Source organism: Haliotis asinina, chromosome 15 (genome assembly GCF_037392515.1).
Source record: "Haliotis asinina isolate JCU_RB_2024 chromosome 15, JCU_Hal_asi_v2, whole genome shotgun sequence".
Lineage (NCBI taxonomy): Eukaryota > Metazoa > Mollusca > Gastropoda > Lepetellida > Haliotidae > Haliotis > Haliotis asinina.
This window is the reverse complement of record NC_090294.1, coordinates 8,917,043-8,940,809: the sequence shown is the minus strand read 5'-3', so window position 1 is coordinate 8,940,809 and position 23,767 is coordinate 8,917,043. Positions and strand designations below refer to the sequence as shown.

The window sequence follows — 23,767 nt, the reverse complement described above, 5'->3', positions numbered from 1 at the left end:
CCCATATTTTTTCTTGTCATTTGTTCGTGGTTGTCACCGTCCTTGACATGGCGTGACTCAATGTAATGTAAATGGTCTTAATGTAAATAGCTACAAGACTGTGTACACAGTCACCTTTCATGGGGCGCTATTTATCAAGCTCTGGGATACATGGAAATATGCAGATAAGAGCAGGTAATCCGTTATAGTTGAAGTTTGAATGGTTGTTGGTTATCGTGGCTTCACTTGTGATGTCACCGTTGAGGCAAGTTACGTACGTCGTGTATCACAACGGAACAATTCAGGAGAAGGTGGGAGAAGAAGGAGAAGGTAACTGATATATTAAATTTCCTTCAGACATAACTGAAATTCATCAGACTATCAAATACGAATGTCTGCCGCAAAACAATACAAAAACAAAAGATTAAGAACCAAAACAATACATTCAATTAAAAAAGAAACAGAAGTATCTGGTTTTGCGGATGTTGCTGAGAATGTTGCTAAAACTTGTCAGCTGATTTGAAACTCGACAGCGAGAACAATGACAAAAAATATATATGATAACAAAGGTATAGTAAACATTTATATGTGCTACAACCTTGAGCAAACTGTGATAATAGTACAAGGAACTGTGAAATGAATATGGCTGGCAATGTCCATGTTGCGTGTTTCAATACATGTCCAAAGTATAGGTCGTGTTATCTGCCACCGTAGTTGCTTGTGTGATCCCTTCAAGAACGTAGGCACACGCTATGCACTCTCCTACTCACTGATTTCGTCAGCCGCCTGATGACGTCATATGAGATGCGTCGCCATTCTTTATGGGGAGCTAAAATGAGTTTATCTTGGGTGTTGGGTGTTTGTTGTCTGTCAATCATCCCAGAGGTACTCTATGGGATTACGATCTGGAGAGCGAGCAGCTCAAGGTAACACATGAACTTTGTTGACGTTAAGGAAGTTTTACATGACGTTAAAAGAATGAGGCCTGTAATTGCCGTGTTGGAACATAATACCCCGTACCTGCGCATTCATCTCGAGCCGCCATTTGTAACTACTTCACCTCTTTCCGTGACCTGCTTGCCGGAATGACACGAGTAGTTACGAACACTCGCGCTGCCTGCTCACGTGCCGTCAGCTCACGTGCCGGAAGTTACGTAATAAAAACATTGTTATAAACTGTGTTACTGGGTTAGCGAAGCGTGTGGAGAAGACAGTCTTACATCACAGCACTCAGGTCTTCCTGGTGCTATTTTTGACTTTAGTCCCATTTGACTGACTATTAGACCAGAACGATGGCAGTCAGCTATTTGTCTGCACCACAGTGGATTGTTGTTACTGTATAGAACCGAGTACGCAATGATAGATACGGATCATAAAAGATAAAACCATAAAAACACAGTAATGGCCGTGGGAGTTATGTAACTCGACAACCACATCCTTCTGATTTGGTGGTGGGCAACTGGGGTCTACTCCTCGCAGTACACCTTATTTTGCAGCGGTAATGGTAGCAGAGATCATGTAACAGGTAATAGAATCTATATTATATGGTGTCTGGTGGTAGTGACAGTAGCACCAACAGTCGTTGTAGACATTGTCTTAGTTATACACGTGTTTGCGGCTGGTATGTGTGTGAGTCGCAGCTACGATTTCTGTTTAAACGTATTCGCAGAAACCGAACTCTAATAAGGGGATCTTTGCACAGAAATTGAAATTGACGTAATTGTCAAGTAGATAAAGAGCCAGAGTTTCTAGTTTCATCAGCAATATGATACGACTTCAACACATGCTTTTCTTCTTTCCTTTCGTCTCAACCCACCCTGACAGCGCCTGTATATATAGAGTCAACCATTGTGCTAGACATTCATGTCATGACATTCTTCTACGCTCGCAGTTATGACATTATGCACATAAAGAGGATGTTATGAAACCCCTAACTGCCAATGAAGTCGCTCCCTTTGGGACCACAGAAATATCACGACATTTTGACCGTGCCCTCACATCTCTAGACGTCTGTGCTTTCTACAGTTCAGATGACAACGTTCAGATTGTAACTGATCGTGAGGCCTTCATTGCTGCGTCTTATTCATTGTGTGTGTATACCTGGGTCCATTGATTGAGACTAGAAGGTTTGCCGGGAAGTGACAGACCATCAGAGGGGGAGGGGAGAGGCTCATGGTCTTTCTCTCTTACACACGAAGACATTTTAACATAGACTCTCTCTCTCTCTCTCCCTTTCTCTCTCTCTCTCCCTTTCTCTCTCTCTCTCTCTCTCTCTCTCTCTCTCTCTCTCTCTCTCTCTCTCTCCTTGACCAGTGAAGGGCCCGGGGTACAATAGGCCTTCAGGAATCCATGCTTGCCATAAAAGGCGACTATGCTTGTCGTAAGAGGCGACTAACGGGATCGGGTGGTCAGGCTTGCTGACTTGGTTGACACATGTCATCGGTTCCCATTTGCACAGATCGATGTTCATGTTGTTGATCACTGGATTGTCTGGTCCCGACTCGATTATATGCGGACCATTTAACTGGAATATTGCTGGGTGCGGCGTAAAAGTCAAGTGACCCTGTTCGAGATCGTTGTTTGATAAAACTGGCGAGTTTAGAACAAACCGAGCAGTTCTGCTCTCTCTCTCTCTCTCTGTGTGTGTGTGTGTGTAATAACAGAAATCGGCTTTACACAATATACCGGTGATGGGAATCGAACCCGGGTTTTCTACATGCCGAACCTGGAGAGAGACGTAATATTGAGACGTAACGGCAGTAATATTGGTGCCACTCTCCTCTCCTATTATCACTACGTTTATAATGATGTATCGTCAAATATCAGGACGCTAATTGTCGACACATCCCAACAAGACGCTGGTCGATAAGAACCTTGTATTGTTTGCCCAGGACAAGATCCGTGTGTATGTACACACTATGTAAACAACCTTTGATCTTCTTGGAGACGTGAGGATTTCATCAGAAACGTTGGTGCTGCTCGCGAGAAGCTTAAGAATAAACATGTCTTGTTACTGGTTCAAACTGGTAATATTGCAGAAATATTTAATTGGATCCAAAAATTGCAAAATGTTGTTTCGAAAAGATGTGGCAGAGTGTTGAAAACTCGTCAGTACACTTATTTGAAGGGACTCTAAACGCCCTCTACAACCGATTGTTCGTTCTGAACGAATCAGGCAATCATATGGTTGTGTGTCCTGCATCCAGGTGTTGACCTAACACACTGACCACGTGCACTGGCTCAAGGTGTATTTACACATGCTCTTTGTCAACAGAAATTGAGATCAAAACGGGGTTCAACACCCTGTGTACCCAACATGTAGGGCAAGTTAAAACGAGGGGTGGGATTTTATGGGATATGTGTGTGTTGTGGACATCTCAGCTGGGGAGTTGCGCGTGGTGATGTTTGGGGATCTGAGGGGGACAGGTGTGTTTTGGGTATCTCAATGGCACAGGTGTGTGCTATGGGGACCTTCGGTGATAGGTACGTGTGGTGGGGATCTCAGGGGACAGGTTTGCGGGGTGAGGATCTCAAGATGACAGTTGTCGGGTGCTTGGGTGGATGGGGGTCTCGGGTGACAGGGATTCGTGGTGGGGGATCTCGAGAGACAGGTTTGTCAGGATGGTAAGGTAGGGTAAAGCTGCGAGGTCGGATTTTTAGGGGACGTGTGTGAGGGGTGGGGATCCCAGGGGACAGGTGTGTGTGTGGTCTCAGGAGACAGATTTGCGGGGTGGGGAACTCAGGGAAGAGTTGTATGGGGTAGGATCTTAGGTGACAGGTGCGTGGTTGGCGTCTCAATCGGTGAGGTGTGGTGTTTGAGGTCACGGAGCTGTGTGTTGTGGGGATCCTTCAAGTTGGGAACAGGTGTGGGGGGACAGCGATATATTCGAGAGTCTGCACCATGGAATAGAGTCTGTGTACTTATACATTGCATAACCAGTCTAAGCTATCTCTACAGGAGATCATATACCTTACATTGTGTCATTTATCTGGAACATAAAGGCAGGGCGTTGTCTAGTTGTCAAAACGTTTGCTCGTTAAGCCAACGACCCGACGACATTCCCGTCATGGGAATAAAAAACACTTCTGCGTGCTGGAATCTTGCCAATTATGCAATCATACTAACTCACAATTCATACAGTGTTCTTGTAACACGATTCGTCTTTAGGAATTAATAGTAGCAAGCACATATCTGTTCAGAGTGAGTGAAGGAGTTTTTGTTTAGCGTTGCTTTTGACAACATTCCAGCAATATCACTGCCTGGGACAACAGAAATCGGTTTCACACATTGTACCAATGTGGGGAATCGAACCCAGGTCTTTGGTGTAACGACTGTTCTGAGGGCACTGAAAACCGGCGCCTTTGTGAAAAATCTGCACTCACTCACCCACACAACCACTCACTCAGTTAGGTCGCCGTGACTCCTTATGAAACGCTGGAAACAAACCCAATTATAATACGTAGTGTATTGATCCCAGACGCTTCACATTTTATTGTAAATATTTACAGATGTTGTCGGACAACATAAGAGTCTGCATGACAAACACGACAGAACGTCTTCTTCTCGTTGTCATGGTACCACATCGACCATACCGACAGAGGACAGTGAACTGTATTCCAAAATGTCAACTTGGGTCATCTGGCACTGTAGGTGTTTATCCGTTACATAATTTGGTGATGTGTGGGGTTTTTTTAAGTCCGTTTCAACAATGTCCCAGCAATATGGCATCGGGGGACACCAAAAACCGGCGAGTAGCCACGTGTAGAATCGAACCCCGTGTAGAATCATTTTACAGATTGCTTTTGGTACATCAAACTATTCACATATAACACTCTTTTAACGTGGATGGTGCCCACCTTGTTAAGAACAGTTAACTGCAAATGTTTAGTTACCACCATACATCGAACAAACCCAAAGTGCACTGTGACATACTTCAGAATGTACTTCAGGAAGTTCTATTTTCGCATTGTGGAAAACAACAGTGCAGTGGGTGATGCAGTAGTGCATGTTGGTGCTGAGAATCATTGGAACGCATGTCTCATTGTCATACTCAGTCCATGCCACCTGCAGTATAGGAATGAAATAGCTGATGCTGAAAGGAAGTAACAGTGAGTGAGTGAATGAGTGAGTGAGTGAGTGAGTGAGTGAGTGCGATGGGTGGGTCGGTCGATCGGTCGGTCGGTCGGTCGGTCAGTCAGTCAGTGGTTGATCAAGGGGGGCGAGTGTTCGAGTGAGTGAGTGGGTGTGTGGGTGGGTGAGGAAGTGAGAGAGGTAGGGAAGGAGTGATCGACATTCCTGTTTGATCAGTTGCCCTGTAACTATTAATGTTTGGATGGCAAGAAACAGTGGTATCATGTGTCACATCCCCCGTAGTCGGAGACACAACGTCAACGAGTGTTACCAAAAAATCTAATTTTAGACCTCTGACGAAAGTCTTGGCTCAGCGTCATTTTTAACCGATCTAACCGGAATCCATCTGGTTTGGAAGATATTTGCCCTCTCAGTGCGGCTTGTTGCAACCTTTCGGTTATACAATACTCAGAGAGTGAGTTTAACAATATTCCATTTATATTGCAGCGGGGGAACACTAGCACAATGTCAGCATAAAACAAACATTGGATAATATATATATACAGCTGTAATATAGTTGACAGGTCAAAACTGGGACTGAAAGGCGTAAGCACATATTCACAATTACACGTCCACTGCACCTGGTAAACAAAGGTTAATTTACAAGCAAACATAATGAAATGACCGAGGAACGTCACGGTTATAATTAAAGTGAGTGAGTGAGTTTAGTGTTACGCCGCACTCAGCAATATTCCAACCATATGGCGGCGGTCTGTAAATAATCGAGTCTGGACCAAACAGTCCAGTGATAAACAGCATGAGCATCGATCTGTGCAATTGGGATGCGATGACATATGTCAAACAAGCCAGCGAACCTGACCATCCAATCTCGTTATTCGTCTTTTACAACAAGCATGGGCTGCTGTAGATGATTTCTAACCCTAACCTTAACAGACTCTCATACATAAAACGTATGAGTCTCGAATTTAAAAATTACAGATCCAGTGGCTGCACGTGCAGATAACATGGAGAACCCGTGAACAAAGATCACAAGATATGACGTCCTGCTACCATCAGAGATCATTATTGTGGATTGTCTTTCAATAATTGTTTTCACAGAAAGTGGATTATCGACCGGCGGTAATGGCAGAGTTATTAACGGAAACGCATCTTGATGCATTGCATCAGTTTAGCGTTGGCGCTGAAACTGGGTTGTGGTTAAGCACAGCAACAAATACCTGTGACAAAAATATCACCAGTAAAAAATAGCCGACACGAGAAAACATTGCTGGTAAACAAAGTACAAAAGACAACTTTAGTGTGAGTTCAGTGTCTTGGCGGGTGTATGCCTTGAATCTTAGTTATCGCGTGAATTCCAAACCTCCATGTCCTCACACCTCTGCTTGCACGTAGTAATATAAAAGTTAATGCTGCCAAATCTGGTGCAAGGCGGATGTATAAAATACTTGTTTTGATCAGTGGTTTGAGTTTATGAGAGACATAGTCTATTCTCCCATTACAAAGAATAACACGGCTTTGGATATCTTATGATTCTCCATTAAGTAGCATCTTACACCTATTACACCTACAAAGACTGTCAAAAATCACAGCTCAACAACTTCCCAGCTTCTCGCATAACGTGAGAGGATGAGTGAGTTTAGTTTTACGCCGCTTTTACTAATGCTCCAGAACCTAGATTTTCTAAGCTCTCTTAGCGCTAAGACTGCCGTAAATCATACATTAACATTACGTTATGACTAACGTAGAGAGCTTCGAAAATCTAGGCCCAGTATATCACGACGGCGGACACCAGAGATGGACTTTACACATGGTACCCATGTGATGAATCGAACCCTGGACTTGTGCGTGATGAGAGAACGCTTTATCTACAAGGCTACCCCACCGCCCCTCCCGCACCACGACCATAACAAGTCTTCACATTTCTGCTGCAGACACTATTACAACTGATGAACCAGTGAACATTCGGGTTAGTGTTTATCTTTAGCAACCCATGTCTGTTGCACGGAGAGACTAACGGGATCGGGTGGTCAGGCTCGCTGACTTGGTTGACACAATTATGTAGGTCGATGCTCATGATGTTGATGACTGGATTGTCTGGTCCAAACTCGATTACTTACAGACCGCCGCCATACACTTAGAATATTGCTGAATACGGCGTCAAACAACAAGCAGCCAAAATGAATAGATATACAGAACAAAAAACTGGTGATGTCTTAGTCATTAAATAGGCAATGACTCTTAAATGGGATTGATATGTAACTGAAAAGAAAACAGAGGAAATTTCTAAAAAAATGAATATTATTTAAAACTGGAGCTGAACATTGTTGGCGATGAGCAGTAGTAACTACAGCTGGAACAAATGGAACGGTCATTTGTATTAAACAATGATCATTAACACTGGTCACTACAACAATAATTGTTATCGTGTGCAAACAACAACATGCAAGTATGCTTGACGCGTGTTTACAGGGCCAATACAGAAACGGCGAAGATTGACCAAGGGAGGTAAGCAATAATATTTTATGGAGCTTCCTTGAACGTCAGAAAATACCGGAATACGATCCTAAGACAAACATAGCATTTCCAGGAATTTATTCAGGAAATACACTGTTTGGGATTGGTGGTTTCACATGAAAAAAGGACACCGAAGACGTAGTTTTAACAGCATAACATGTAAACAACATGCAAACAACACTGTTTAAGTGAATCTGACTGCCACATCCTGTTTATGTTTCAGGTTATATAAAAATTGTGAGATAATGACGAAAAACATATTTACAAATGCTTGACAGCTGGACAAACTAATGATACAGTTCAGTGGATTATCAGTTAGTACACCGCATAACTCGCTCTATTCCACAGAAAAGTATTTTCGAGGGGTTACGTGTATTGTAGGATTTCACAGGTTATTAACTATTTACACAAAGGGACGAGGCAAAAGGAGAATATTGGAATATTCAATATCACGATGGTATTTTACGGGGGCTTCTGTCATTTAGTAACAAAATCAGATCACGGGGATAAGGCTGGGTAAAAATAATTAAATGTTTCTCGGGTACATTCTTTTCTAAAGTGACAAGGGCGGTAGGACTTTGGGGTTTTTTTATATTTAGATACAAACAGAGTGACGAGGGAGGAACACACTTCTATTTTTTTACTCTCAGAAAATTACAGCTGGAAAAGTTTAGCATGTGTTAATGAGTTGTAGATTCAGTCACACTCGTTCTTATAGACACTGATTCTTACAGTGGACAAATGGATGATCGGGACGCGGCAAAGTCAAAATTAATTCTTTAAAGTGGCAATGAAAAATTGTTACGCGCACAAAGAAAAGTGAAGCGCCGATGCTCGAGAAACATTTCACTTTCTTTATTTAGCCTAATGCATTGGGGATACAGTTAGAACATCGACTTGTGTGACTGGGCCAGATACATTTAATCTGTGTGTTACTGAGTGAAGGATAATGTCATATAGCAGTATGTATCGGGTTCATGAATGGTAGTATGCCACATAGCACCTGCAAACTGCCATGCATGAAACGATTCTAAGAACAATATGAAAAGCAATAATATATACAAGCATATTCATACAGATTACGCATATACACTACTGGACATTAGTTGCAGTGAGTGAATGAGGGTGAATTTGGTTTCAAGTCGATTTTGAAATTGTTCCAGCAATATCAGGACAGGGGAGCATCTGAAATGGGCTTCACACATTGTATCCATACTTGACTAGAAAATGAACATACTTTTTAAAAGTATTTTGCTGATTACTTGTTTGCCTTAAAGGCAATTTGAAATCGTTTATCTGATACAAATGATCCATCATTCAATGTAACTTATTCTTTCGAAAGACGAAGTCACTCAGGTCAGCTAGTCTTTATCTGTGACTTGTGACCGATGGCCTCTCAACCGTGACTTGTGACCTATGGCTTCTGACCAATGATCAGTGAATCTGTATTTCTGTTGCTAAGATCACTTGGCCTTGACTATCATGGTTGTATATGGTTCCTTGCTTATTTCGTAGTCGTAGTTTATTGTCGTGTGTCGGTGACGAAGTCGGTGTTTGGTGCAGCTGACGTTATCTTGAATCTTTGACGTGAATCGTATCCGAGTCTCGCCAGTAGTAGAATAGCGCAGCCGCCATCTGGAAAAGGCAATGAGTGAGGACAGTTATTTGATATATCGGAAGTACCGTGTGAGGGTACCTAACAACTGTTTCATTTTCACATTTTCTCCACCGATATCACGACGGTCAGTTACCTCAATAAAATGCCTTGTTAGACACTGCGCGTGTAAGATTTTTTAATCCATTATTCAGATGGTATTCAGTGCAACAATGAATGGTGTACGCTACTTCAAGGCACATCATCTGGAGATGAAGGAGCAAATTTTATGGATGATCAACTTCTTTACTTTCACAATGGCGACGTTTCGGTATGGATTCAAGCATGAAAGCGGTATAAGACTCCATACCGAAACGTCGCCATTGCGAAATTAAAGAAGTTGATCATCCATAAAATTTGTTCCTTCATCTCCAGATGATGTGCCTTGAAGTAGCGTACACCTTTAGCTCAGCAACTTCTAAAATGCCTCTAAAACAGTTTACATCATCTGGAGGGTAACCGTTTTATCATGAGACTTTCCCATTGCCTTATATCCTTTACCCGTATTAACATCTACTCGGACAATACAGATATAGTGTTTATACATACCACAGTTATTTCTACATCTATGAACGATGATAAAAAGTATGAGTACTAGCTACCCATTTTGTCATAAATCATGTCCGCATGTATATAATGGCAACAAAAAATAAACATACATGAAATCGTGTTAACGAAAGTTTAAACTATGAATATTTACGGTATATCTCTATGACGTGACAAAACAATAATTACCTTTGATTTTCTCCCGTCATGTTGCTGAACAAGAAGCATGTATCAGAACATGAAAAGCAGGCTTCTGATAACAAGGCTGGCCGGACCAAGCAAGTGGTCAAAGTCGCCAGCCCTGTAACGTTATTGCCCACCTGTCGCCTCGCCTTATATACAGGTAACCAACAACGGTGCGCGTGTCGTGGTTAACCTCGGCAGTTCTACAAGGAAACATAGTTGTGAAACTCAAACAGTTGTGAAATTTCTGACTGATTACTAAAATTAGTACTTTTCACACTGTTGCTATACATTGTGACGTCACCGACTGAATTCACAATATGCTGACCTGACAGAATATAATAGGGCACAGGCAAAATGGCCACATAAGCGATACGAGGTAACGTAGTCAGATCGTCCGAAAGCATAAACAGTTGCGAAATTGCCGACTGATGTTTTAATTTATTGAATGAGTATAATGTGACGTCATTGACTGAAATCGAAATATGCTGGCTACACAGAATATTATAGAGTGAAGACAAACTAGCCACAACTACTTCAAATACTTTATTTAATTGTTAATATGTACACTTATGTTGTTTAAATACGAAGTATACACAAATACTGTTTTAAAAACTCTGTGTTGGAGGGTGGAAGTTGGGGTTTTGTTTTGCGGTTAACCGCCAAGTCAATATGTGATTTTATACAATGCGAGTAGGCATCGCTTAAAATTTCAAACGGTGGACAAATATATACTCGTGATTTCGTCATATCTGTATAATCGACGCTGCATTTAGTAGAGATTTGGATGCGGAAATGGCTTTCGGCTTTTCTAGCGCAACGCAACAATTTCAAAATACTAGCTTAACTCTATGCTATATTCTCTACAACATATCAATAATCAATTTATTTTTTTTCACATTTTACTCACCAGGTCAAAAACAATAATAAAAACAAGGGCCACATTACAAAACCAATGTGCTGATTTATTTTCATAGACATTTAGTAGAAAATATAAGGAATAATTATGATTTTAGTGACTTATATTGAATCCTTCTACAAATAGTTCTAGGTACGTAGGACACGGAAGTAAACATTTCAAGATCATTATCCAGAAATATACAACAAACGTTAAACACACAAACAGAAATCAGTCTGTGATAAAACAAATTGTTTCGAAGAAGGTGTTTTATTGATGCATAGAGGGTGTAGTAAAATCCGCCATCACAATACGCGCAGTAAGTTGGCTGTGTATGGCGACGAACCGTGGTGTTGCGATTAACCGCAACCTAACAATACCAGCTGACGAAGTGGACGGAAAGCCCAACATGATTGCACAATATGATCAAAACGGTCGGTATAAAAGTACATTCGTCTCTCAGACATTTCAGAGCGGGGTCAGCATCACAGACCACTGGTTGTCACACGCCTGGTCCGGCCAAACCTCGTTATCTTCAGCGCTGTATGCAGAAAAACTGGTCACTGTCTATAGGTATGTCTTATGCCGGCAAACGAGCAAGTATATCTTTTCATCGTTGAGGTGTATAGAGTTGTGTTTTACCTTTTTACGTACTTATGGACATAGTGTACTAGAACACGAATGTTGTGTCTTTTTATGAAAAATACACATATTCTAGATATTAGTACGTCAAAATTTTATCATTATTAAAATGGTTGAAGGATAATATGGGAAGTCGTTATAGTTGTAGTCAGGTTGTTTTTATGTGTGTGTGTGTGTGTGTGCGTTCGTACGTGTGCGCGTGCGCTTATGTGCCGAGCTCTGTATTCTCTTTTTGAGGAAATGAAAAATCGTTGTCGGGAATACAAATAAACATCATACAGCATCATTGTTTACCACGTGTCGCATAGACCTTTTAAAAAAATACCCGTTCAATATGACTTTAACATAATTCAAATTCGATTCAAGTGATACCAACAATATATATTTATCCATCCACTTGGGTTACGATGTTGTTATCAAAGTCCCCAAAGATGAGGATTCTATTTATGGCTGTGTCCAATTTGAAGCGCTTTAATTATTCTGGATAAATTATATTCTGTTCATTAATTACAGGTGAGCTACTTAGACGCGAGTAAACACCCAACACTACCATGGATTTCCATAGCAACCTGGTGGTGTTTCCCCCTGACACTGTACCCCAGAGCGCTCCTATATCTGCCAACCAGGTGAGAAACAACGCAGGGGGATTCGGATGGAAGGTTGACGACTTCAGCCGCCTCAAACGCTTCCTATGTCTGGGTTCCGAAGGAGGCACCTACTACACCTCAGAGAAGGCATTGACACAGCAGAATGTGGGATGTATTCTGAATCTCATCAGTGAAGGAAAAGGGACGGACGTGGTCAAAACCATCAAACAGTTCAGTCTGGAGGGACGCACCGCCAAACAGACATCCATCCTACTGGCTCTTGCTGTCTGTTGCAGAAGCAGCGATTTAACCACCAAACAGGAAGCCTACAAAGCTGTATGTGACATATGCCGAATTCCCACTTTCCTATTCGAGTTTATTGAACGGTGTGAGAAACAGGGGAAGACCACAGGATGGGGACGGGCACACAGGAACGCCATATCAGCTTGGTACAACAGGTTCAGTGATGACCCTGTCAAGCTCGCCATGCATGTCACTAAATATCGACAGAGAAACAGCTGGTCTCACCGGGACGTTTTGCGACTGTCCCACACCAAACCCGTCAACGATGCCGTCGGTGTCGTTCTGAGGTACGCCGTCAGAGGACTTTCAGATGCTAAACAAATGTATGACAAAGGTGAACCCGAATCTGAAGACGTGAGGAAGGTCCTGAAGTTCCTTAGTGTTGTGGACGAGGCCAAATCATGTACTGAGGAAGACAAGATGGTGGAGCTGATTCGACAACATGGACTAGTTCGGGAGCACATCCCCACATCACTGCTGTCGTCGGTTTCTGTTTGGAAAGAGCTGCTTCAGAAAATGCCAATGACAGCGATGATAAGGAACCTTGGTAAGATGACTTCCATCGGTGTGCTACGAGACGGTTGTTCTGAGGAAGATCTGGTGGTTCAGAAAGTGACAGACCGAGACTCCCTGAAACAAGCCAGGATTCACCCGTTCAACGTGTTAGTGGCTCTGAAGACCTACTCAGCAGGCCGTGGAGAGAAGGGCAAACTGACGTGGATTCCAACTAAACGAATCAAGAAAGCCCTGGATGATGCATTCTATCTGTCCTTCAAATTTGTGTTACCAACAAACAAGCGTTACCTTCTAGCAGTGGACGTGAGTGGTTCCATGGGTTGTCCTGTGATGGGGACACCGTCAGTCACGTGTAGGGATGCTGCAGCAGCCATGATGATGGTCACGAAGCGGACTGAAAACCCAGATAATTCCACTGTTGTCGCCTTCTGTGATAAGTTAACCCCCCTTGACATCGGACACACAGATGATTTGGACACAGTGACAGGCAGAATAAGTAACATGCCATTCGGAGGTACTGACTGCGCGCTGCCGATGGTGTGGGCAAAGGAGAAGAAGAAAATGTTTGATGTGTTTGTTGTGTACACGGATTGTGAGACTTGGTTCGGAAAAATTCACCCTTCTGAAGCTCTTCGCCAGTACAGGAAGTGGAGTGGATTGTGGGATGCTCGTCTGATCGTTTGTGGAATGTCCAGCAATGAGTTCACAATCGCCGACCCGGATGATCCTGGGATGATGGACGTTGTGGGCTTCGATTCCGCAGCCCCAGAAGCCATGCGCTCCTTTGTCATGGGCGAAATATGACTTCTCCGGAACAGTATTCGCTAGTTGCTTTTCTTACCGTTTTCCATACATTACTGATTATCAGAACATGCATGATCACTTGAATCCCCTGCTAGAAATTATGTGAATACAAAACCATTATATTGCATCGAAGTGTGAAAAGAAACCCATTTCCGTTATCATGACCAAATCCATCCAGAGTCCATGTTCGAGTCCCACTATATCATAGATATTTACTTACCATTCAGTAGCACTATGTGTGCAACTATCTACTTATTGCTGCATGCACATCAAGCCTACGTTCGTTGTCACTTCATTTATGTTCCTCTATTTATGAACTGATTTGTTAAATACCATCCCACGTGTCTCCCGCCACACTTTAGTGTATAGCTCCCAACAAGTGCTTATGCCTGTAAATCCTCAAGGGAAACTGAAATAAATAAATTTAGTAATGTAATTTTTCAACATCAAGAGTACATACTCCTAATTTGTTTTCAAGACAGGAATACTAGAAATACGTAAGAATGCATTTAGTGTACTGAATGAAATTTTATTAGTAATCTTGTGTATAGTTTGACATATGCACCACAGCATTATTACTCTTGTGTGTACAGGTCAATAAACAATATAGCAATACTTTCCTCAGGTAAATACGTCTGTAAATAATTTTAAAACCGTACGTGCATACATATGTTTTACCATACGTACGCCGATATGGCCCTTGTCTGGAGCCCTGATGTGCTATAACCACATTGTACTCTAAATTTTACTCTGGGTTTGTGATGAGATGCTCCGATATTGTTGTGTTCGTTTCTGGTTAAGGATCTTGGGTTTTACCATTGTGATTTTTGTTGATGCGGAAAGGTTTTGTATATATTTCGCAAATTAAAGCCCGTGTACTGCAATACTCACCAGCCATGACATCTGAGACAAGCAGGCGTTCCTAAGCGTTTATATCACCTATACTATATTCGCCTTCTTCATCACATATCGCTATCACGTATACTGTAGATTATTAATCCTTTTCATCACATGCCACTATCGCGTATATCCTATTATTATTTGTCTTTTGCATCACATATCGCCACCACACCAAAACTACATCGAAAAGAAAAGAATGCCCCCCTACCATGTATATGTGTTTATTACTAAGATACTGAAAATGGTTATCTTAATAAGCTATATTTGATAGTTATATACTCTTGAAAGGAGGTGTAATAAAAACATGTTCCCATCTTTATAAACTTGTTTTGTTTTTATTTTATGTTTTTGTTTGGTGTGTGTGTGTGTGCTGGGGACGCTTGTTTGGGGGGATTTCTGCCAAAAGGAGAATAGTTATGTCAATGTTTATGGATATACAACAGTTACTTCTTCTATTCTGTGAAGGCGACGTTTGACATAGATTCTATTCTACAGTGATAATAATGTGGATGCTAATAGTGGGCAATAGTCCATACATCAAGTATGCTCAGTGCGCTACACATTACCCTAACGGAATTGTACGTTCAAAGCTCCTACGGAGCCCCAAGCGCGACCGTATTGGTCCATACATCAAGTATGCTCAGTGCGCTACACATTACCCTAACGGAATTGTACGTTCAAAGCTCCTACGGAGCCCCAAGCGCGACCGTATTGGTCCATACATCAAGTATGCTCAGTGCGCTACACATTACCCTAACGGAATTGTACGTTCAAAGCTCCTACGGAGCCCCAAGCGCGACCGTATTGGTCCATACATCAAGTATGCTCAGTGCGCTACACATTACCCTAACGGAATTGTACGTTCAAAGCTCCTACGGAGCCCCAAGCGCGACCGTATTGGTCCATACATCAAGTATGCTCAGTGCGCTACACAATACCCTAACGGAATTGTACGTTCAAAGCTCCTACGGAGCCCCAAGCGCGACCGTATTGGTCCATACATCAAGTATGCTCAGTGCGCTACACAATACCCTAACGGAATTGTACGTTCAAAGCTCCTACGGAGCCCCAAGCGCGACCGTATTGGTCCATACATCAAGTATGCTCAGTGCGCTACACAATACCCTAACGGAATTGTACGTTCAAAGCTCCTACGGAGCCCCAAGCGCGACCGTATTGGTCCATACATCAAGTATGCTCAGTGCGCTACACATTACCCTAACGGAATTGTACGTTCAAAGCTCCTACGGAGCCCCAAGCGCGACCGTATTGGTCCGTAGATCCGTGTTTGTCAGATACAACAGAGTATGAGACCCAGGTCACACATTTTTGTCAGATACCCATTTTAAACAGCTGGGTACGTGGACTGAGAGCAATGTGGACGAAGTGCCTTTCCCAGTGCCTTGCACACGGATCTGAGGCGTGAGAGACCAGCATGCTAAAAATGACGTTTTTTTTCGCATTCATATCTACAATATATGTTGTGAATATGTGAACGTACGAAATATCTGTTAAACTATGTTAGACCTAACTTCATTCTCACTGGTAGGGAGATAGGACACGCAGAAAAACGACTTCCTGGCGAGAGGTTAGTGCAGAAATGAGCAATGCGCTTTTTTCTAAGTCAAAAGAGACTTATTAGGAGCAGATCATTGCTTTATGCAAATTGGTGCGCAGTGATATCGTACTGCAATGGACTCTTTAAAGTGCCTATTGTGAAGTAAACTCAGCTTCATAATAAACAATAGCTGGCGTAAAAATAATAACTTTAATACTGAAACTATTAAGGGTGTGGCTACAATGGAGTCTCACTCTCACTATAAAAAGATGATGTGTCAGGACGGAGATAAGATAATCCATTAGGGGGAATTAAACTGGGGAGGTAAACGGTCTGTTATAACAATTTACAAATAACGTCCAGTCCCGCTGATCGTCCAGTGGCCACAGGGCCTACATCTTTTGAGACATTTAATAATGATTTAAGCTTTTTCTATGGGTATCAAACCCTTTTTACATATCTTGACATAGACTTAAGCATAAAATATCTTTGAGATGGCCCCTTGTACCGTAGGCAGCACATGTATTTCCTTCCTGGCTGAGCGACCAAATTGCCTTCTATAGTAATGGTTTCAGAAGCCATTAGTATTTTTCTGAGTTTTCCCCAATTTAAGAGTCTCCTATTACACATCCCACTGAATGTCCAATTAGACCGATGTGGATTATTTCGACATACGCTATTTGCAATTGTGTAAATTTTACAATAAAAAAGAACAACCCCCAAAAGAAACCAAGAAAAAACAAAAACAAAACAAAAAACACCAAAAAAACCCAAACAAGTTGATAATGGTAAGCGGAGTAACAGCCTGAAAACAGTTCTTTAGCTATTGTTTGCCAAAATACCATTAAAGTTAAATTAGTGGAAACACTGTCGTTCTTTAATTTTAAGTAACGGTTGGAGTTGAAACTGATTTTGAGACTGCGTTAGGGATTCTTGTGCTTATGTAACATGACGCATACTTGCGTGTGTGTCTGGTCCTGTCACTTGCCGGAGTGAGATGCCATGCCACAATTGAACATGGAACATCGTGTTGTTTGTAAAACACATTTAATCTTCATTTGTTGACAAGCAATATGCAGTCATGGCGTATATTTTACCGTGAGTTCTCGTGATTTTATTGCATGTTTGACTATTACATGAAAGTCATTACACCCGGAAAACCAAGTCACGTACAGCAGTACGACTGGGCCATGATATACAAAATGTTACTTGATTTCAAACTGTAAAAACATCCAAATTCGCACAATACACAAATACGAATGTATTTGCTTGGCATATAAAAGCATGCTTTCGTGTGTTCACATTTCGAAAATAGCAGGGGGTCATCTCACCGCAAACTATGTCTTAGCCATGTCTCCACTGAAACTGTTTTACACTACATTATACGCCCCGGATTATTTTCCACTGCGTGTGAGGATTTGGCGATGGTTATGTAGATGATAAGTCATATTTAACAACTGTTCTTTCAAAGTCCAGTTGCACAATATTTTATATAAGACAACTCAATATACTTTCCTCAGCCTCTCAGTTTATTAAGTATCGAAAAAGCTTTAAGCTCGAATAGTGCTCACGAATCTTAGCACAGAAGACAACCATTAGATGTTACGCGCAGTTGTGACGCAGCTGAAGCTAGGAGCCTGAGTAAACACTTTTATTTATCTCGGCCAAAACGAGAAAAAAACGCTTTACAGTTATCTGAGCGGGTTAAAAGTTAACTCGGTAGTCCTTCAGTCATATAGTGACGATGCAGTTATCTGACATTAAAGATGATGCAGGGGCATATGGTCATATATATCAGTTAAATATGGCTATGCAACACTTTACTAGTTATCAATATGTTTATGTTAAGCCATGCACAATTGTCAAATACTTTAAATTAAATGAAGATTTTCGGTGGAAATGTTTAGAGGTGTTGTTTTATTGCAAAGCAGAACAGTCGCGATCAATATTCCTGTACTTAATGCTACTTGTCAGTAGTAACAGCCATGATTCTGGCAGAGAGAGAGAGAGAGAGAGAGAGAGAGAGAGAGAGAGAGAGAGAGAGAGAGAGAGAGAGAGAGAGAGAGAGAGAGAGAGAGAGAGAGAGAGAGAGAGAGAGAGAGAGAGAGAGAGAGAGAGAGAGAGAGAGAGAGAGAGAGAGAGAGAGAGAGAGAGAGAGACTATGTTTAAGTGTCTTCGTGTGTAAGAGAAAGAGCATGAGCCCCTCCCCTCCCCCTCTGCGTGTGTGTGTGCGTGTCTCTCTCTCTCTCTTTCTCCATCAGTTGGAATAATGATTTTCACTTCCCGGCGAACCTTCTAGTCTCAAGCAATGGACCCAGGTATACACACACAATGAATAAGACGCAGCAATGAAGGCCTCACGATCAGTTACAATCGGAACGTTGTCATCTCAGCTGTAGAAAGCACAGACGTCTAGAATCCCTTTTAAAACACAAATTATCGTCAAGCAAAGTGAAATCCAACATTTCAAATAACATCCCACACACACTCTTCCAAAATGAAATGTTTTGTCTCAATTTTCCGTATATCCGCTCGCAAGGCACATCTAACGTGATAAAAGGCATTTGTCTCACAGAAGCTAAACATGAATTTAAATTTCGCCCATGACAAAGGAGCGCATGATTTCTGGGGCTGCGGAATCGAAGCCCACAACGTCCATCATCCCAGGATCATCCGGATCGGCGATTGTGAACTCATAGGTAGCCATTCCGCAGACGACCAAACGAGCATCCCACAATCCACTCCACTTCCTGTACTGGCGAAGAGCTTCAGAAGGGTGAATTTTTCCGAACCAAGTCTCACAATCCGTGTACACAACAAACACATCAAACATTTTCTTCTTCTCCTTTGCCCACACCATCGGCAGCGCGCAGTCAGTACCTCCGAATGGCATGTTACTTATTCTGCCTGTCACTGTGTCCAAATCATCTGTGTGTCCGATGTCAAGGGGGGTTAACTTATCACAGAAGGCGACAACAGTGGGATTATCTGGGTTTTCAGTCCGCTTCGTGACCATCATCATGGCTGCTGCAGCATCCCTACACGTGACTGACGGTGTCCCCATCACAGGACAATCCATGGAGCCACTCACGTCCACTGCTAGAAGGTGCCGCTTGTTCGTTGGTAACACAAATTTGAAGGATAGATAGAATGCATCATCCAGAGCTTTCATGATTCGTTTAGTTGGAGTCCACGTCAGTTTGCCCTTCTCTCCACAGCCTGCTGAGTAGGTCTTCAGAGCCACTAACACGTTGAACGGGTGAATCCTGGCTTGTTTCAGGGAGTCTTGGTCTGTAACTTTCTGAACCACCAGATCTTCCTCAGAACAACCGTCTCGTAGCACACCGATGGAAGTCATCTTACCAAGGTTCCTTATCATCGCTGTCATTGGCATTTTCTGAAGCAGTTCTTTCCAAACAGAAACCGACGACAGCAGTGATGTGGGGATGTGCTCCCGAACTAGTCCATGTTGTCGAATCAGCTCCACCATCTTGTCTTCCTCAGTACATGATTTGGCCTCGTCCACAACACTAAGGAACTTCAGGACCTTCCTCACGTCTTCAGATTCGGGTTCACCTGTGTCATACATTTGTTTAGCATCAGAAAGTCCTTTGACGGCGTACCTCAGAACGACACCGACGGCATCGTTGACGGGTTTGGTGTGGGACAGTCGCAAGACGTCCCGGTGAGACCAGTTGTTTCTCTGTCGATATTTAGTGATATGCATGGCGAGCTTGACAGGGTCATCACTAAACATGTTGTACCAAGCTGATATGGCGTTCCTGTGTGCCCGTCCCCATCCTGTGGTTTCCCCCTGTTTCTCACACCGTTCAATAAACTCGAATAGGAAAGTGGGAATTCGGCATATGTCACACACAGCTTTGTAGGCTTCCTGTTTGGTGGTTAAATCGCTGCTTCTGCAACAGACAGCAAGAGCCAGTAGGATGGATGTCTGTTTGGCGGTGCGTCCCTCCAGACTGAACTGTTTGATGGTTTTGACCACGTCCGTCCCTTTTCCCTCACTGATAAGATTCACAATACATCCCACATACTGATGTGTCAAGGCCTTCTGTGAGGTGTAGTAGGTGCCTCCTTCGGAACCCAGACATAGGAAGCGCTTGAGGCGGATGAAGTCGTCAACCTTCCATCCGAATCCCCCTGCGTTGTTTCTCACCTGGTTGGCAGATGTAGGAGCGCTCTGGGGGACAGTGTCATCAGAGGGATTCTCCATTGTTGTGAGGTCGAAATCTCTGACAATAGTGTAACATCTACTTACAGTGTCTCACCTGTAATTAAAAAAAACCCTGTATGAATGACAGGTGCTTGTCTTCCTAAAATCGTCAGCATTACATCTCCATTCGATTATGAACGTATTATTCTCATTAGACAATCTAAGTAAGATGTTATGTGCAGGTAATATTAGCTGCAGCATAAACTGTAGACAATCCATTGGTGGAATAACTGTCGGTGGCAGGAAATGAGAGTTATCTGCCCCAAGTTTTAAACCAACATGGCGGCCTGGCAGGATGGCTGGTGGTTTTACGCCGAGTTTTGCAATATTTAAGCAATACCACGGCGGGTGACACCAGAAATGGGATTCACCCATTGTTCCAGATTTGGAGCCCGGGTCTCCGGTGTGACAAGCGAACGCGGTGACCATTAGGCTGCCCCACAGCTCCCGTACAGACATGAAAGCGACATGGTGTTCTTTCGACTAGACTTGCAGGGACTGTTCAGGATTGTTTCATCTTGCTGTTACTTTCAGAAAATATTCTCATCAGGGCATCAGTATTTAAATAAAAAACACAACTGGTTATCTCGTGTTCGAGATTCATAATGGATATGACAGCGTTATCTCGAAACTACGAATCGGTTCACTTACCAATAATATTTTACCTTCATATTGAAGTTGGCAGTTTTGATAATCTGCAATACCTTCTACTATCCAAACTTTATTTACATTTTAAAATACAGACCTCCAAATGTTCTTCCTGAAAAATGACTGGAATATTTTGTCACCATATTTCACACCAGCCATCCTCACAACCGGATGATCTCCAGAGGAAAAGGAAATTTAAAATTTCGCTTATCATTGATAATCTTGGCCCATTTTTCCACCCTCTGCTGATCAAGTAGAGGTCTGATCAAGGATTAATTTTCATGTTAGGGTTGTCTCAGGAGGTCATGCAGGAATCGGGGAAAATGACGTCTAGAATCTAGTACCTACAATTACCACCTTCCGTCACAAGATTCATAGAAATATTTTATCAACTGAGGAGATTATGAGCAGTTCTTGCTGTTTTCCGCTAGTCAGCCATTAAAGAAATAGTCGGGGTACTGTCACTTTGAGGCAGTCTTTGGTTGGACAACCTGGGAGTTTTATAAGTATGGCGTATTAGCCAATAGGAATGGAATATACGGCACTCTAGAAGTTCGTGAGTCAGTAGTAAAGCATACAACTTTTTCACAAACAAGAAGTTGTTATCCATAATGTTCTTTGCCTTATTTATTCGAATGAGTGAGTGAGTGAGTGAGTGGGTTTAGTTTTACGCCGCTTAAAGCACAATTCCATCAATCTAACAGAGCTGAACATCAGAAACTGGCTTCACACACTGTATCCATGTGGGGAATCGAACCCAGACCTAGGCGTGTTGAACGCACTCTTTAACCACTAGGCTATCCCATCGTCCCAATTGATACGAAACGCTCACTCCTTTGGTGGTGTACTCACACACTCATAAGTCACATGAAAATGACACTTGGAACGGGACAGTTACTGACACGGCAGCAATGGCACAGGTCTAACAAACGCCCTGTCTGCAGCGCAGTTATAGCACTACATATGACGTGTTGAGATCGGCATGTCCGTTATGCGAACATGATTCTACTTGCATTGTCGATATTATCATCTGACGGTATCAATACTCGTTGCACATTCACGTTAAAGGACACAGTGAACGATAGTAAATACTAACGGGCTACATCACACGTGGTCTAAAGGTGAAGTTAGTCGTGATGCACAGATACCTGCTCGTTGTTTCGACAAACAAACATGGATAGTGACCAAGCTGAAGCCGCTTGCATAAATATTACATTATACACATAAACTAAGTCATGAATTTCTGACAAACCACATACAGCAACCAATCGAGTATAGCTATATACAGTATCACATATTATAGGTTAATAAAAACATGCAATATTAATCAGACGCTTGGCATTTATACTAGACCTGTGATCGAGGTCAGAGTGACATGAAGGAGACGCTCGCCTGGTAAAAGTGCCGTGTATGTCAGTACACGAGTGGACGTACCTCAACACAAGTTTGCCTTGTTCGACAAACCTGACAGTAAAATTCAACCACAGTGTAGACCTCCAAAGTTCTATCAACACTAAACGCCACGCTACATATCTCCGGAGCTCACGTTGTTATCACACTGGCACTCACTGGCCTTTGTTCTGCTATCGATATCGTGATACAAACTGCAATATCGAAATTAACTTCTCATAAAAGAACGATAGACATATGACAACGATACAGTCACGTGAAGCAGTATATTACATGCTACTACCAAAAGCATGTGTCATGGGTATTACCAACTACATGTATATTCTAAGTTATTTTCTAGTTATAGTATTACATCCTCAAGATACAACGGTTTCGGGTTTACGTTTCACTTCCGTGTTGTATTCCCCTGTAACTTGTTACGGTCAAATATGTCCCTCTTCTCCAGTGTTTAGAAAACATGCACTTTCCTATGTCACTGATTGAAAGTTAATAGTGAAAAGTTCCTGGCCTTTAACAAAATCAAAAGATCGAACAAGTATGTATCTCCGTGGAGCTAGCAATACACCGGTCGGGAGGACTCTTTTCATAAACTGGTTACAGTGTGGGTAGGCGCGGTCAGATAGAGCGCTCTTGATTGTATAATAAGCAGCCAGGGGAGTATTGTTGAGGGTGGAGGGGTGCAATTCAAAGTTCCTCAAAGAGACAGTTTAATAAACACAAAATGATTATCCTGTCCTGCTGCGATGGACTGGCATTATACGGCACCACTGGTACTTGTTTGTGTGTTGATGGCTATCAGTGAAGTAGCGTTGGACCTATAGGACGCAGAGAATTACTCTTGGACCTAGGACGTTGGGAGAAACAGGGAGACTTTTTATAGATGTAGATGTATATGTAGAATAGCCCTGAGAGAAAGGAGTGGGTATTCGCACAAAATTGAATTTTCAATTTTGCCTATTCGCGGGAAGACGGAAAGCGATACTCTTTGATGATTGATGTTGTTTTACATTGTTTGCACAAGGGATTAGGGAAGAATTATCGCCTTACCCACCTAAATATGTTGTCATGTTGGCGAACTGTTGTTGGTGAACTTTTTTCACATTTAGTTATATCACATAATAGTAAGTTTATATTAATCAACAATAATAACAATGCAATGAGAGTTTACCATAAACGGGTTGGTTTGCAAGAGGACTTTGTCAATTCAACCAGATTGTGTACAGGTAACGGAACAACAGAATTGCAATATTAATTATGCAACATATGATAATACTATCGATAATATATATCTTTTCCCATAAT

The 23,767-nt window shown here is 42.3% G+C and overlaps 1 protein-coding gene, 1 long non-coding RNA gene and 1 pseudogene across 3 annotated transcripts; 1 reads left to right on the top strand and 2 right to left on the bottom strand.

Annotated features, from left to right (window-relative positions):
* Nucleotides 1-7,351: 7,351 nt before the first annotated feature.
* Nucleotides 7,352-10,171, bottom strand: LOC137266044 (uncharacterized). Its single transcript, XR_010954959.1, has 2 exons — nt 9,975-10,171; nt 7,352-9,220 (listed from the first exon to the last, which is right to left on the bottom strand). It is a non-coding gene; the product is annotated as an uncharacterized lncRNA (long non-coding RNA).
* An 871-nt stretch (nt 10,172-11,042) lies between these two features.
* On the top strand, nt 11,043-14,941 carry LOC137266025 (RNA-binding protein RO60-like). 2 transcript variants are annotated; one of them, XM_067801523.1, is made up of 2 exons: nt 11,043-11,439; nt 12,022-14,941. In XM_067801523.1, exon 2 carries the CDS (start codon nt 12,060-12,062, stop codon nt 13,716-13,718), a length of 1,659 nt encoding a protein of 552 aa, XP_067657624.1. In that variant the 5' UTR covers nt 11,043-11,439; nt 12,022-12,059; the 3' UTR covers nt 13,719-14,941. The 2 variants fall into 2 exon arrangements, with proteins under 2 accessions (XP_067657624.1, XP_067657625.1); XM_067801524.1 differs by having other exon boundaries at nt 11,044-11,300; nt 12,022-14,935.
* Nucleotides 14,942-18,327: 3,386 nt separating this feature from the next.
* Nucleotides 18,328-22,762, bottom strand: LOC137266026 (RNA-binding protein RO60 pseudogene; annotated as a pseudogene).
* Nucleotides 22,763-23,767: the final 1,005 nt, after the last annotated feature.

What these genes read in the sequence shown, in the direction of transcription:
- LOC137266025 (XM_067801523.1), top strand. Translation starts at nt 12,060, where the DNA reads ATGGATTTCCATAGCAACCTGGTGGTGTTTCCCCCTGACACTGTACCC.